At 39.1% G+C, this 17002-nt stretch overlaps 1 protein-coding gene across 2 annotated transcripts in view; it reads right to left on the reverse strand.

Moving 5' to 3' along the window:
* Nucleotides 1-11: 11 nt before the first annotated feature.
* LOC109484141 (tumor protein 63-like) overlaps nt 12-17002 on the reverse strand; it is a 19524-nt gene continuing 2533 nt past the window's right edge. The window contains exons 2-17 of one of the 2 annotated variants that reach the window (XM_019787362.1): nt 12280-12425; nt 8465-8588; nt 7793-8038; nt 6678-6736; nt 6330-6411; nt 5750-5933; nt 5213-5326; nt 4751-4856; nt 4094-4239; nt 3812-3900; nt 3543-3664; nt 3059-3244; nt 2545-2638; nt 2099-2186; nt 1772-1911; nt 12-1493 (exon numbers count right to left, since the gene is read on the reverse strand). In XM_019787362.1, the coding sequence (XP_019642921.1) occupies nt 1395-1493; nt 1772-1911; nt 2099-2186; nt 2545-2638; nt 3059-3244; nt 3543-3664; nt 3812-3900; nt 4094-4239; nt 4751-4856; nt 5213-5326; nt 5750-5933; nt 6330-6411; nt 6678-6736; nt 7793-8038; nt 8465-8588; nt 12280-12362 (1962 nt within the window). In that variant the 5' untranslated portion in view covers nt 12363-12425 and the 3' untranslated portion in view covers nt 12-1394. Of the gene's footprint in view, nt 1494-1771; nt 1912-2098; nt 2187-2544; nt 2639-3058; nt 3245-3542; nt 3665-3811; nt 3901-4093; nt 4240-4750; nt 4857-5212; nt 5327-5749; nt 5934-6329; nt 6412-6677; nt 6737-7792; nt 8039-8464; nt 8589-10191; nt 10288-12279; nt 12426-17002 lie in introns of those variants that run through there. The other variant, XM_019787363.1, reaches the window with a different exon arrangement.

The raw sequence follows: 17002 nt of genomic DNA on the forward strand, positions 1-17002 counted from the left end.
CAGAACAGATATAACAAAAATGAACATTTTATGTCCTCGACATAAGTCAACATGTAACAACTGAACTTAGTAAATATATGTAACAAAACACTGAAATGCCAGTTCGTCTTAACAATAACATGGCACAGAACAACTTATTTTATAGTCATCTATAAGTTTGAAACAATAGTAATATTTACACAAAATACGACTTGTTTGGTACTGAGGTTTTCTCCAAAAACTGTTACGAGCACCGGTCAAAATAATGGACTCTTTGTTCTCCAATAGAGTACATGTAGTTCTATACGTACTTTTCTTGTACACTACAACAGTTACTGATATGGAGTAATGCACCTAATAGAATCAACACTCTTCTAATATGTACTGCAAAATAGCTGACAGAAAACTGTAACAGTTGATGGAATACTGCATCACACTGAAAGCCAGCAGGAAAAACTCAACAAATGCATAATTTTGATACTCCAAGCTGACATTCCAAGTTTTTCTTTGTTCAACAGTCCTTTTCTAATTTTCACAGTCCAGCTTCTGAGATGTGGCCTATTAAGGTGCTTGCACTTAAAAGTCACAGGAATGTTTTTCTTTTTTTTTCTTTAGGTCATATAAGCAATAGACAAGTAGCAAACCATAATGTCTCCTTAGTCCAATATTTTCCATGCTAACAGAACCAAAGATAAGTGATGGATTAGACTAAACAAGTCTAGGTTAGGTACCCTACGTAACTGCTCAGAATACAGTCAAGCAAGTTTAACACTGCTGCACCTCAGCATACAGTTGTGTATTTACAAGGTCTATAGTACGTACTAGTATTGGCTATGCAAAGTAACAGCACCAGTAACCAGACTGGCTCAGAAAATGATGTAACAAAACTAGTCCTTCCACTCCTTCATACAACCATCTGCTTTCTATCTTCAGATCAAGTTATCAAACTTTTCTTTTCACTTTTCAACATAAATCATGTGAATATCACAGATCTATTTGTGTGGTCACTTTCAGCTACCAATTCAAAACTACTAATGTTCAAACTGGTATTGCTTACAATTTCTAACAGTGAAATTCTCACCATAGAACAGCTGATATAATAAACTACACCAGTGGATACTCCAGATTAGCAGGTAAGCTAACTATCTGGTCCAAGTTTTAGTGACTTTTATCAAAAGCTATTTACAGAGTGCTTGTTTTATCTGTTATGAAACAAGTTTGAACTGTAATTTCCAATTAACACAAAATACCCAATTTTTTAACTGTTCAACCCCAGTCTTTGTCAAGGAAATACAAAAAAGACATGACATATAAATTTGGGTAACTTCAAATTTTGTGTGGGAATTAAAGTTCAAACCCTGTTTCAGAATGACTTCTATCAACACTTGATGAACTTTCCAGCTATGTTTGTTGGCTCAAACATAGTCGTGGTCATTCTGTTGATTCAAGCCCATCTCCACCTCCTCTTCCTCCCACTCTTCCTCCTCTTCTTCTTCAAGCTTCTCTTGTTTCACCTGGAATTAAATGAGTAAGTGAATAAATGAATGAAAGGTTTTAACGTTTATTGGCCATACAAGCACATTGCAGCCATGAGCTGAATGGCATTGTACTTGTTTTACAAATTTTACTTAAAAACAAACTGTCTACTACTTGTTTACAACACAGTTAAACACACTTAACTGATAACTAAAACAGGTCAGCCTACAATGTAGGTTCACAGTGTATGTACGAGTCTCCACTTCTTCACAACATTAACACGTTCACGTTTTGCAAAAATGTTCTGTATGCACACCTTGATGTCGTCCAGTGAGATGGTTTGTTTGAGGGTGAAGCGTGTGGCCTCGACCACGCCCCCAGTGGCCAGGACCCCGCCCGAGCCGTTCAGGTCAACTGTCGATGCCGTGCTGCTTCTTCTCAGGAGGGAGGGTGTGTCTGTGGGAAAATAATACTTATGAACTTCTGCAAAAGGCAAACATAACTATTGCCAACTACAACTATAGAGACTTCTAACAGTCCTTAAACATACTACTATAAACCTTCAGCATGCTAAGGTTGGCACCAAATTTGTATTAGTTATGTTAGGCAGCAGGGAGTTTGACTTTGTTAGTTTGTAGCCCACCTGAAAAGTCCTTTGAAGCCTTATACTCGATAATTCCCTTCCAGATCTTGTCCACCAGTCTTTCTGTTAGCTTCATTTCATGAAGGTCCTGTGTAGGGGAAAAAAGCCAAATTAACAGACTGTAGTAACATTTCTTGCTGTTTGCTCATAAGTGCTGAAAAAGAGCTAAGGCATTGCTGACACTTCAATAAGTTATGCAATGTGAATCCTGTATGTAAAACACTCTATTTCAATCAAAAGACATCATACCAAATCATGGCCTACCCCAGATACACACATGATAACTTTAACTTTAGAATCTATATAGCAGGAACATTTTATGTTTGCCTTTTGTACTTTCAAATGATATAATTCGACATACTTCACAGCAGTTTCTACCATGTAATTTTGAACTGAACTACTGATAGGATGGGGGTGACTAGCATCCTTTGGACTGAACCACCCACCTGTAGGTTAATTTCCTCCAGCTGTGACAGGAAGTTGATCCTCTTGCGGTGGAAAGCCTCGATACAGGAGGCACAACCCAGCTTAGTCAGCCAGCTGTGGGAGGGAAGGTAAATGTGTTATAAAGTTGATCCAAACAACAAAAAATATTCTGGATGAGGAAATCTGCCTGATATTAAAACTTAACACTAATGACATTTCTTAGCACATTTTTTCATCATTATTTCGTATTTGAAGCATTTGAAATAGCTCCAAAATTGGCTCACGAGTCATGAAAGCTGTGGATCACTCATTCCTTGACAAAGGCTGTAGTTATACAGTCAAAAATTTAAAATTGACTTTTGGACTGTGCAACTCCAGTCTTTCTCAAGGGATGAGCAATCCACTGCTTTACACAGTCAAAAATTTCGGTAAATCTAATTTTTTGTGTTGGTTATTGCAGTTCAAACTTGCTCCCATTGACTTCTACCACCACAAATGAGTTTTCAAGATAAAAACTATCTGAATCAGACTTACTCAGCGACTGTTCCCTCTGACTCGGCGGGCGGGTGACCGTTGTGAGGGGAGATGGTGTCTGTACTGCTGTGGGATGCTCCGGACTGGTCCAACTGGGAAGTAGGGGTGTGGTCATGCTTGTGGTCGGTGTGGAGGGGAGAGTTACTGAAGGAGTCTGTTCTGTTCAGGCCTGTGTGGAGGGAGGGCCTGGAAGAGTGGGGAGTACAGTAAAATATTAGTGTAAATTTTATAATAAAAAAGCAACGAGCAGAAATGATATATTATGATGACTTTGTTGGACAGACCGACAAAGGTTGCCTCTGTACAAAAAATGATTTCATGTTTTCGTATAACCTACATGCGATGTTTTAGAATCTCTCTCTCTCTCTCTCTCTCTCTCTCACTCACTCACTCAGTCTTCAATGACTGACTTAACTATTTTAAAACAACAGGATCAAATGCATGTAGAAGAGGACAACAGGAAATTGCAGTCCAGTGAGCTCACATTTTGGAGAGGTTGGCCTGCGTGGCGCGGTACTGTTCCACCTGAGCTTTGGGGATCATCTGCATCAGTTCCAGAGACTCTTTAATTCGCATCAGGATCTCGTAGTTCTCTCTGCCTCGTACCTGGGGGACACAAAACAACATCGAAAAATCACTCCTCTTTAACGTTTATGAAATGATTTCTAGTATATTTGCACTTTCCTTCCAAACTTTGAAACTACAAAAACTTGAATGGTTTTTAATCAACCATTGTCACTGTTACAAACTTACCGGTACATAGTAGACATTGTCGTCATGAGTCTTTCTCTTCTTGCTGCCCAGGGTGGTAATGGTAAAGCCTTGAGACATTCTCTTCACACCTGAAGTGCCAAAATAGAATAATGATTACATCATACAAAGTAAACAAAGCTACTGAACTTAGACGTTTCAGATAGCCTCAGTCCCTGATAAAAGATAATTGTGGATAAAAATTTTAGTTACTGATGAAATACAGATTCTATCTGGGACATATTTTCCTTTTTGCCCAATCCGTAAAACAAAAGGTGAACCAACCCTTCTTGTTCTTGACAGGTGTGTTGGACTCAGATGACTGGTGACCGTGAGACTTGTAGTGAGTCTTCTCTTCACTCTTCCGGTCTCTCCCAGGACAGGCACAGATCCGAACCTCCACCACACGACGACCCAACACCTGGCCCTGGCTGGGGTTACAAAAAATTGATTTAACTGTGTGCAAAATTAAGTTTCCTAGTTTTCGAAATCTAGTTAGTTCTGGAAAATTTGTATTCCTTATGGAACTAGACAAACCATGATGTTCATACATCTACAACAATGTACTGGTGGTAACTGCCTGGTGGCATTGCATTACAGCAAGAGTATTTCCTGTCATACCAGTATCAGCCACTAGGTGGCACTGTAACACAGCAACACTTCATCAATGAGTTTGACTACGAGGGTCATAAAAGGAGAACATTCTTTGTCAATCTTTGGTACCGGTATATGACATGTTTTCTTACTTCAAAAAAGGAAATTGACCGAATAAACAAAATAGGAAGTTGACTGAAGAAACAATAGGAGATTCTGTAACACAAACCATGGAGGTAGAAAAAACTCTTTTACCCCCATGCACAAACTATGTAACTAGACACAGTTGATCCAACTCAGAAGATAAAACAGGGCAAAGCTTCGGTAGAAAACAGACTACTGACTCACCCAGTCTCCAGCGTGAAGATGACCTGTGTCGGTCGTCTGTTCAGCCCCCCCACACAGGAGGAGAAACACATGAAGTTGTACAGGACAGTGTTGTACTCTGTACCGGCTGTGGGATGTAAACACATACTGTAAGGCTATGGTCAATACTGACCGAAGGAGGCCATATACAGGCCACGACAAAGTCATTTACAACTTCTGCTTTTGTGCAACAAAATATGCCATCGTAGCAGACTCTAGAACTGATATATGCATGATTTGTTTTAATTTGATGAAAATGGTTGGACAATTCTGAAGCACAAGCTGATATAAGTAACTTGAAAAGGTGTAAAAAAAATTTTTTTAGGCCCTCCAAAGAGTTTTACATTCTACTTTTGTCCTATGCTGGTTGACTGTACACTAAAAATATTAGCCATAGTTCTACAAATGTACAGCAGATATTTATAAATTAAGGACCCAGCTTACCCTGAGGGCTCTGGTACATGATGGTGACACTCTGCCTGTGAGTGTGCGGGTCATCCCAGTACTGAGCGTTGGGGTTTCCCTCTACACGGATCAGGTGGGATGGAGCAGGGTGGTCTGGGGAGGAAACACAACAGTTCCAGTCACACAAATGCAATATTCAATATACAATCACTTGATCTAGATACCAAGTACTGCTTCCGTACATTAATCGATTAAAGTTACAGTTTTGATATTTTGTGAACAAGATTCTATATCAATATACCAGAATATGTATTTCACAAGTACATGTATTAGAAAAAGAACACCTTTCAAACTGTGGTTTCTTAGAAATATTGATACACTATAGTGGCAAATGACTAAAGCATTTTATGTGAAATACCAGACATTTCAAATAAAATATTGTGTAGTTTGTTGAACAGATGTAGTTTGCTGTAGGTATTCAATTTTTTACAATTTTACATCTTTACATTAAAATACTATATCTATTATATGTACACATAACAAGGCACAAATACATAGCAACAGCCAACAACTCACCATTGAACTCCTTAGCAGCGGTGTGGTTGTGGCAGCGTCTCACCACCTCCGTCACATGCTCAGGTTTCTTGTACAGCGGCATGGCACGGATGAAACACCCGGGCTGGACCGGAGTCCTGGTCTTGAACTTGACAGGACAGGTCAGGGCCATTCTGACATACAGCTTGTTCAAAACCTCTGAGTACTATAAGAGGGGGAAGGAATGTTGCTTTTTTGAGTTCTTACATTTCATTTACTGGTTCTTGTTGGCTGCTATATAAAAGGAATATGCATCATACTCATGTCAAAAATGTAGTCAAGAGAAAGTGTCCATAATCACAACCAACTATAACTGTTGACAGACCAAAGTTAAATCATCACAAGCTCGTCAGATAAAACTAAGGATGCATATTAACATTTATCAAGTTACATTTTAACCTCAGTTTCTTAGTTATATATTACAAGGTTCAACACAAGAAATAATCTTTTCCCAGGTGGATTTTAACTCAGGCCAAAGGTATGCTACCTTAGTTGTGAGCTATGATGCCAAGTTACAAAATAAAGCCATTTTCATGATTGCGAGGAATACAGTAATACTTACTGTCCAGGTGGCACTCTTTGCTGTGTTGGTCTGTTGTGGTCCAAAGGAGAACTCGAACCCATACGGGCCAGGGTAGTCAGTACTGGGGAGTAAACAACAAAATATTGACTTATTTGATGTGCTTATGATATAAACATATTCTTCCCAATGCAAAAAAAAAACTTTCCAAAAGTGTACAGAAAAAGTAACTTAACCCTTGCTTTAAACACAAATCATCTGCATGAGTGATTGTGTACTGAGACAACAGAAGCCATTCCTTCCAAATTCTATTTCATCTTTTATATCTATTTTCATTTTGATCCCCTAGCTACTTTAGGCTTAGAAATAAGACAAACATGTAGGACTTACTTGGATGGGATCTGTCCAACCGGGGACTGTACAGGATACACTGGAGGTGGGGTCATGTTCTGTGAAAACAGGGAAAATCATTAACTTTACATAAGGAGAGATAACATCCTATGAAAATCGACCAAAATTTCTCTCTAGTACGTTTCACACGTGAACACCTAATCAACAGTGTTGATATCGGAAAAGTTCTTCGCGTGGGTAGGGAAAATATACCGCGTGCGGTCACACTGTTTACCGAAGGACGACTCAATTTTTTTTGATGTGGGCGAAAGTTTGCTCTGATTGATTTTGACACCACCTGTCATTGTTCTCAGATGATCACCTTCACACGGGACTTCCATTGTTTTCCACATAAAAATCAATATATCTGCAACAACGTGACTGTAGTTGAGTTATACCAATAAACCATTTAAAAACTTGTGATGTTATTCACAGCTGTAACAATACGGAATATTGATTCGTAACATCAAAACACGCCAAAAATTTTTCCAACCAGACAACAAAACTATGACTATGATATTTCTGAATTGGTGCTTCTTGCATGTAATCTATAGTTGTGTTTCAAATCAATAGCAAAGTGGCCTTCAATGCCTAAAAGCCAACAAAGTGTGCAAAAATTATCAGGGTACCAACTATTGTACTATCCATCTATTTTCTGGAAAAGGTAATTTGTAATAACAGCCTTCAAATTTGCAACAACTTTTTTTCATAATTTTTGGTTGGTTTTAAGTCCGGATTTAAGTCCAGAGGTTTAGGTTCAGTTCCGGACTCGTAAGTCTGGACCTGAACCCATGGCATATACATAATTGCATGTTTGCAACCTTGCAATGTTGTAGGGGCAAAACTGTGGCCACATAACATGGAGGCCGACCCTTGACAATGCCCAATGGCAATGTTTTCTTCATTTTGCAGCACAGATTTTGTCATCTATGGAAGGTTTTAGGTGGTTTGGTAAGAAAAGGTGTATGTGACATGTTTTTTTTATAATAAGTCCGGAATCGGTTCTTGACTTATAGATTTTTTTTGACTTGAACCTAAACATTTTTACGAGTCCGTAATCGGTCCAGCGAACTGGTACACAGCACTAATCTTATCTGATAAACTTGAACACTTACATGCTCACTGCTGGCCGAGTATGGGCTGCCGGGTGTGGCGCAGTTGCTAGGCGCAGCGGGTGCCACGCCCGGAGACGTGTTGGGCACGTTGCTAGGCATGTTGCTAGGTGTGGCTGTGTAGGTAGTGAGTCCGGAGGTAAGGCCAGCGCTGGTGCTGGGTTGGTCGGGGTCTGTGCCGCCGAGAGCGTTCAGGAAACTGCTGGACACGTTGGGAAGGGACGGTAGATGACTCAACTGGCCCGCCATCTTGAAAAAAGAAAGCATGAAATTACAAAAAAGTCAATTTGTGCAGAAAAAAGTCCTGACAATTTCGTACAAACCCTCAACATATTCTTGTTTCTTACAGTAAAATAGTAATACTTGTTGCTACAAACCCTCAAGTACAAGGAAGGAAAACTTACTATATTTCTATCAAGCCCTGTAGCTTCAACACATTAAAAACACAATAGAATCTCTTGATGGAAAAGCTTTTTTACAGATCTACATAAGGAAAAGGCTTACTTGTTTCACATTGGAAACTGAAAGACACCATTGTAACAAACCCTGAAATACCAGTTTGAAGCTGTCCAAGACACTTCCAAGCTGGACGATGTTCTGCACTACAGACTCTACAGATAGATAATAGTGTATACTACAAACCTCTTCAGAACAGAACATAGAACAGCTACTCACCAGTTCAAAGCTGTCCATGGCCTTGAGCTGGTAACTCTTGACCTCAAAGTCGATCCTGTTCTGTCCGGTGTCGGCCTCGCTGAACTCATAGTCCAGCGGCTGGGTCACTGCCTGGGTCAATGCCCTGGAGAAGAAAAAAAATGTATTCAAGTAAAAAAACAAGCACTGGAGAGAACAAAAATTCAGAATCTATAAAGGAAAAAAAGTCATCAGGTAACATTGTATAATACTTTTTTCTGGTGACTTATACTACTTTTAGTGTAATGTGGTTTGTCAGAGTTCTGGTTTTCAGTCCTCTCTGTTCTTACTGATAACTGTGTTAGCTTATACTAGACTTGGTAGCTAAAATAGGTTTGGTAATCAGGCTAGCCCACATGTTTTCCAAACGTTGAAGAAAGTAGAAAATATGACCATCCTTTGCATATTTTTGCTTTACTTCATTTCCTTGAGAGAAGACAGAAAAGGCAACACTGACAAATCCATCTCACCTGCCAAAAGTTGTCAGTTAAAGTTAAACACATTTACAAGATTCCACCCCCCCCCCAAATACTTTTGTTTAACCAAATAATCTTTCCGTGAAAAAAAGGAAGAGCCCCCAGAAAAGGATAGCATGGATTGCACACGTATAGCTTGGGGCATAATTGTTCACGGAAGAACATTCCTTTCATAAGCCGAGTTCAACAACCAAACCAAAGGTCAGAAAGCCATTGTCTGTACTGTGCAAACACAAACACACCTTCTTAGAACCTACAGTTCTAAAGTTTAATCTTCATACCACTAATACAACAACAAACACAAAAACAATCAATAGCAGATAACATGGGAAAGGCAAATTGAATATGAAAGTTATTAGCCATGCCAGACAAATTTTTCAATATACATGTAATTTTTCACCAACTACTAAACTTTCCAATGACTATGAAAAAGTACCAGGGAAATCACCTGACATATGAAAAGAACATTCTAGAATGTTCTTTACTCTTCATTATATCTTGACAAAACAGGGCTTGAAAATGAATTTTAAGAATTCTGAAACATCAACCCAGCTAATTATACTTAAATTAACAAAAGAAATATAGAAATGAGTACTTTAAAGGCCTGAGGGAGCATGTGAATAGGCCAAACCCTTCTAGCCATGGCTAAGGGGATTCCCCTGAATGTATTAGGTACCTTAGTGTTGGGACATGCTGCTATTCAAATGAGGCAGGCTTAACTATTTACAAACTTAGAAACTGAGTCAGGACTGCCACAGATTATTAGACATTGTCTGGTGCACTTACAGCTCATAGAGAAAAGAATTGTCATACATGTATAATGACCTATCACTATAGTATCAGTCACATGGTCTTACAAGTTGCTCTATGTTATGCCTTCCACACCCTACACCCCACATCAACTAAACCCGTCCAAACAAGTCCTTCAAAAATCTTTTAACAAAACAAAAACTCTTTTAAAAATGGTTTGACTTGTGGCTTGGTGGCACAATGTTACGACCACCAAAGCAAATCTGACCACAGCTAACTACAGGTAACATGTTTACTTAAACCCATGTCATCACTCCAAAGTGCACATCAAGACATGTTAGTATATCTGAGCATTTTACAAACATGGTACTCCTTTTGTTTAACTTTAAGTCTTTTCTAGCTGCTGAAAAATATTCCCACATTTCTCTGAAGTATTTCTATCACTCTCCTTGATTAGGTTGTTCTTAAGAAGGCTTTTCTTACCAAATACTTGGCTGAGAGCGTCTCTGGAAAGCGAGCATGAGTGTGGAGAAAAACCCTCTGACTTCGCTGCAACTTCAGATTACACTAAAGCACATGCGGGGGATTCCCCTTATTCAAATAACATGGAACACACCATTTTAGTCACTGGGGGGATACTGCAGATTTCACAACTAAAAATAATTTCATAATCACTGACACGAACACGAATTCATGACACCACGAGTTTAGAAATACGTATAGATAAATTTAAGAAAATAATAAACCAAACATAATATCTAAAGTAAATGTGTCCTCTTTCTAAAACACTGTTTACCCCTACTGCTAAAAGACCTTGGACCATCCCAATAACAATGCAACCAATCAGCAATGATTACATCGCCCAGTATCGTGGACCAATCCCAGCCAGCCTACATGGGGTATAAATAAGTCACCACCCAAACATAGCAGTGATACAACCTGCTTTTGAAGAGCAGGTAGACAGGTAAAAAACATAAAATGTAAAATATCCAAAGCTAGCCAGATAGTGCTTAAACTTTAGCCTATGGTATAAGTGAAGTGTTAGCTAAGAAACATTTTGTGACATACCTGTGGCATAGAAGAACTCCCTGAATGCAGGAACTTTTACCATTGCTCAAAAACTTTCCCAGGAAGAAACCATGATGTGTGTTATGGAGGGGTGCCATCATATATAAAACTATTTCATGATCTTTTTAAGTTTTCTTGACATACAAAAATATGCTTTTAATAATCTTTTAAATTTGAACCTGTTAATATCAGACATGGGTGATCAAAAGTTTTTATTATTCTAAATTCACTATAGTCTATAAATAGCTAATGACAACAAATACACCTTCTACGCAATAGACTCTCCTATGGTTTCATAACATTGGGCAATTCAAACTTCAACCCAACATTACCAAATATGGAAGAAAAAATACACTTCACAGCATTTAACATTCAGGCTCAAACAAAAGAAATCTGGCTTGTTGCCAATTGTCTATTTATGTGGATAAAGACATGATGTATTCTACAGGTAACAGCATGGCCAAATATGGGCATGACAATAATGATGTCATCGTTGTAAATCTGGTTCAAACTGGTCACACAATTTTGGCCATAGAATTGCCTCATGTTTGCCCCCTTTTACATTGACACAAAAAACGCTTTTTCACATTTCTTACTTGAAGGTGTTAACCACAATCCTGCTCTTTGCAACTGTTGAAAGATTTAAGAAAACATACCAGTAACTAAACTGTATACATTTTATGTTTCCAATGCTTAGCATACATACACATGAAACAATTTCCCTATGATTATATCAGGCATTGGCTCATGTCGACTCAAGGCTATGCTAACAATGTCACTTTGTGCCAGTGGTCAATTGATGAAGCCCGCTCCTCCCACACAATAATCTTTACACATATATATGTACTACAAAGTTCTTATCAATAACATAGGCATGTTGGCCTTGAAAACTGATACATATCGAAGGTAGTAGTTTATAAGGGTTAATGACCCTCCCTGAGGTGTATATGGTGTCATAAGTGAAGCCTGTTCATTTCCTATAACCACCGTTTGAACCAAGTGAGCACAAGTCACATGATGACCCCATATGCACTGATGGACAGGCGGGTCATTAACATTATTATCATATACCCTATACAAACTTTTGTTGCTTTTTCCATCCATGCTTTCTGAAACCGCTTTCTATGACAAACAAAACAAGTATATGCACCTTCTTTCAATTCTGTCTCTCTGTATCTGTACCTGTATAGCCGGTATAGCTGACCCTTGGTGTAACACACCAGCTTCGCAGGCACAGCTGTAGCTAGCTATCACACTGAACGACTTGGTACACTCAGTCTTTGCACATTTAATTTCAGGAGTTGTTTAAAGCTTTCTAGTGATGATGCCCCAACTGTGCTTGGTGGCAACGAGTTCCACTCTACGATAGTTCTTGGGAAATGGTTGCCAATGCCAATGGTTGTTTCTGGGCACCTCACATGCCTAGTATCGAGTCAAGATCTACTTCTTGGAGATAAAATTGCTAACATTAAGTTCCTAACAATGACAGACTGCTGTTCTTACCCATTGTCAGTCACGCTGTTGATCTGACTCCATAGATGGTTAAAGGTCTCCTGGCTGAGGGGAGGGTTGGAGCCTTGGGACATCCTGGTAAGTTCAGTTCCTTCAGGACTTCTGAGGTTTCTTCAACTTCAAGGATACTGTTGTGTCTGGACAACATGAAAAACAACACATGCATGACATAAATACTGCATAATTATGCTGTACAAGTTGTATTACAACACACACCCAATTACTTTGTCATTGTATAGTTTTACTGTAAATTGTGAAATGTTTGCAGTGGTTTTATTTTGATGGTGACCCTTGGTGACTCTTTTTCCCTCAAATAAAACCACAGCAAAAGAAAATACATTTGCTGTACTAAAAATGCTGCCAAACAACCACAATATCATGTTTTCCCCTATGGGCATGTGGACAGAAGGATGTTAGCTAAAAGAGGACCTGCAAGCCCTTTTTCGTAAGGCGTAATCAGGCCTTTTTAGCCTTCGTAATCCGTAGGCGGTCGTCCAAAATCATCGTAATTCGTAATCGGTACATTAGCCGTAACGCGTAATTGGTCGTTTTTATTCTCCGTAAAGCGTAATTAGTTACTTTTATGCGACGTAAAGCGTAATCCATGAGATCATAAGAGCGTAGGCTGATTTCAAAATGGTCCAATCCACAACGGATAATGCCGTCAAGTCAAAATTTAGGTCTCAAAATGCTGGAAATAGCGTTTCAGAGGGGTTAAAAATTCAAAATTTCCCGGGGGGGGGGGCCTGCCCCCGGACCCCCCTAGCAAGCTCGCGCCTGCGGCGCTCGCTGACGGACGCCTTCGGCGCCCGAAATCTTGCCCCCCCAACCAAAATTTCTAATCTCGGTGTTTGTGTAGTGATATTGCCCCCGTTCCTGGCAGGTGAGTGAGTTGGGACACCATAAATCGGTGCCTTCAGCAGCCACCGGTTCGAAACCGATTTCGGGTGATTTTGGCACCCGCAAGAGCCAAAAAAAATCCAGGATCTGCCGCCTATGTAGCCTGGGTACCATCCTACTTGTATACCGGGGCTCCCACACTCGCTTTCTTAGGGAAGCGAGTTTGGGAGCCCCGGCATACAAGTAGGATGGTACCCAGGCTACCGCCTATGCGCCAACCAACACAAAGGCAATAGTTTTGACGTAGAACTATTAGTTGCTGTGTTTTAGACGGTCTGGAATCCTCATGATTTAACGTAATTCGTAATCAGCTCTCAGAATTTAACGTAATTCGTAATCGGCGCCGAAAATTTGGCGTAATTCGTAATCAATACCCCCCCTTGCAGGCCCTCCTGAAAGTAACTGAGAAAACAAATTGAAAGAATTCTCAAGTATTCTGAACAAGACTTCAAAGTAGGACCATGTTATAGCCATTACTGCACTACAGATACCATATACAATGTAAGTAACAGTGTACAACACAAACCTCTTCAGAATAGAACATAGAACAGCTTGAAGCTGAACCTTCCACAAATGCTCCTTGATCTAATGTCCTTTTCCCCAGAGACTCTCAACAAAGGATAGACTGTCCTCCTAAGCACCAGTCAAGCCCCCAAGACATTAGAATTACAATAACACCACTTCAAAGGGAAGCCACTAAAAGAGATGATTACCCAAGGCATCTTCACACTTAAAACACTTAGCTGTGTAGTGTGAAAAAAGGAGGGCACAGACTTTAGCAAATAGGGGTTACAATTAGAAAATTTACTATTTTTTCTGCTGATCATGAATAAGTATCTCTCTCAAAACCATCACAGTGAAAATAACTTGGAAAAAAAACAGTATAATGTGGATTCGGGAATAAAACAATGTTGTACTTGTCATCAAATTTCCCTATTCTATTTGCAAATGGAATAATCCTAAGAAAGGGAATCTCCTGTATTGTGGGTTGACCACAAATTGACCAATCAGGAAGCGACCCTGGATTGGGGGAATCCCCTCTACAAGCTCCGCCCACTAGGCACAGACTCAAGTCTGCTCTTGCAGCCAAAATTTACTGTACATTGTTTTATTTTTGTACAAATTTGGTGCAATTTTTTTCCTTTTGCAGGAGAAAGGTATCTCATAAAAACACAAACATACTTGTGTGGAGGTAAAACCATTATGGAACATAAAACTACAGTTTAAGATCACAAACGTTTCAACTCCAACAACAAACTGTGCTTTTCCTGAATCCGAATCAGAAGCTGTACAAAATTGTAAGAAAACCAAGAAGGCTTTAATTTTCATAACAAAGTTTACAGTAGTCAGTGTTCGAAATACCTGTCTGCAGTCTGCAATCTGCAGAGAGATTTTCAAGATTGCAGAAGAAAAATTTATACAATCTGCAATTTTGCAACAGGAAAAATTGGCACTTGGGATTTGACGCTTTTGGCCCCAAGGACAGACAACACTTAAGCTCCTGTTTTGAAACAACAGGAGCTTCTTCACTAATTTGCATCAACCTTGTCTTGACTTGTTTATCTTTTGTTTCCTTTTGGACTTCCAAAAATTTGTCTTCACTAATTTGCATATGAATCAATAGTTCATGCTTATAAACCTGCAAGATTGTAGTATGGAGGCTTGTGTATTTGCAGAAAGTATTTCCAAATTGCAGAACAAAATTTTTACTCTTCTGCAATATTGCAGAGCGCTGAAAAAAAGTATTTCGACCACTGGTAGTACAAGTGGCCCCAGACTGGTGTGGCCACTACACCAGTTCCAGGTCATTAACTCTCAGACCCTGTAGCACACAACTATCCATCAATGATAAGGACTGTCTGGGTTAAAAGCACCTTTTGTGACAAAATAAACACCTTCTAATTGGACAGGTCTGTTTTTCCTAACTCTTGATGGAGAGGGCAAACAAAAACCCATCACAAATTAGAGCTGGTGTGAGATTAACTGGGGGATTACAACAATTAATTTCAATGTTTTGAAGGTTTTGGAAGTCAGACAGTTTGAGATAAACAAAAAGGATTGCAAATTACACATCATACAGTGTTTAATGGCACTTCAATGAAAATACCTACTCATCAGAATTGGATTACACTGAAGGAATGAATTTACATTGTGCATAGAAAGCTTTGTGCTCAAACCATTGTGTCACAGAAAGCGTGAAATTTCTTTCCAAAGGGATTTTTTACAGGTTGCATGAGCAGAGCCCATGTAATCAGCATGACAAAGCCAAACATGTGGTGAGAGCTCCTGTACAGCACATACTGCTCACCCCTGGGGAGTCATGTATCTATCCAGGCCTGTCAAACACACTCAAGACTGGCTGGGGAACAACAACTAACCTGTTGCAGTCTTCAGAAGCAGCTTGAAATAGTAGAAAATGGCCAAATAGACAGATAACATGTCAGGCGAGTTGGTCTACTAAAGGACTAATCGAAAGCAGCAAATATGCTCCTTCAAACAGCAGACCAACTTCTGTAATACTGTACAAAAATTAAACATATACTCCCAGTGTCAGTGCAAAAATAAAAGCGCCACAACATTTTGATTAAGATTTACAGTACTGTGAAGAAATTCCAGCCACACCCCCATTTCATACCACCTGTGGAGTTGGATTAGGTTGTCTGTTTACAGTTTTCTCATCATCATCTTTGATTTCACAATGTCATTCCACATTTTGCAGTCTTGCAAGACATTATCCAAATTCTCAAGTCCACACCAGCATCAAATCTTCCTAATTCAGTATGTAAAAATAAAAGTTTACCAAAAGACCAACAAGGATAATCTATCGATAAACTCCATGAAAAGACAAAAAATAAAAGAGCAATAAAGATCTACTTTTTATGGAATAATGACAGTTGACAAATGGCTTCATTTCCTGTTGCCCACAATCATCCCAGTTTAGCTGCCCTTTAGGCAGTTTCAAAACTTTCTTATGAATGATGGTACGAGCATATTTTAGTATCATACTACATTTAGGATGTAGAACGTCACATCACCAATGAGAGAAAAGACAAACAGCAAAACCATGTGTTTTTCCTGACAAGGATAATATCTTATCCCTCCAGTCTACATAGAACATAATACATACTAGTATAGCAGTAAGTGTGAAATATGTCACCTGCTGTAGGTGTCAAAGGTTAATAGCACTTGAACACATTTATCTCTGACAGACAAAAGGTCCCAGCCCACAGCAACATTTCACACCATGGACTCACTCTGGACTTTGGGCCTAAGGCTTGCTACTGTAACGTTTGAAATTTTCGCTAGCAGGCTTATAGAACTAGGTTGGTCTTCGGCTGTTTTCTAATTAGCCCAGTTAAAAAAACAGGGGTAATTCAACCAGGCCGACTATGTTGTCCATATGCAATCAGAAAATAGCAAATAAATGCATCCAAATACCCCCAAAACACCCATTTTTGGCATGCTATGGAGGCTAAATTTTTGCTATGTTTTTAAATTAGTGGTTGGTGACAGGTCACCATGAATTTATCAAATTGAGAACACATACTAGTATTCTACATTTTAGCATCAAACTCAAAGATACAGTAAATCTACGAACCACATCCTGAAATTTTTACAAAAGTTAATGATCAGCCAAATGTTTACAACTGTTTTGTATCATAATGATCAGCCAAATGTTTACAACTGTATTGTAACATAATGAAGACAATATGCAGGAAAGACTGAGCACAAGTTGGATGTCTCAATATGTATGTGTACATTTGTGTGACATGTTACATTACCCAAATCATATAACCCTGGCACTGAGTGCTAT

The sequence above is a fragment of the Branchiostoma belcheri genome, unplaced genomic scaffold, assembly GCF_001625305.1.
Source record: "Branchiostoma belcheri isolate BF01 breed outbred unplaced genomic scaffold, Haploidv18h27 scaffold69, whole genome shotgun sequence".
Taxonomy (NCBI): domain Eukaryota; kingdom Metazoa; phylum Chordata; class Leptocardii; order Amphioxiformes; family Branchiostomatidae; genus Branchiostoma; species Branchiostoma belcheri.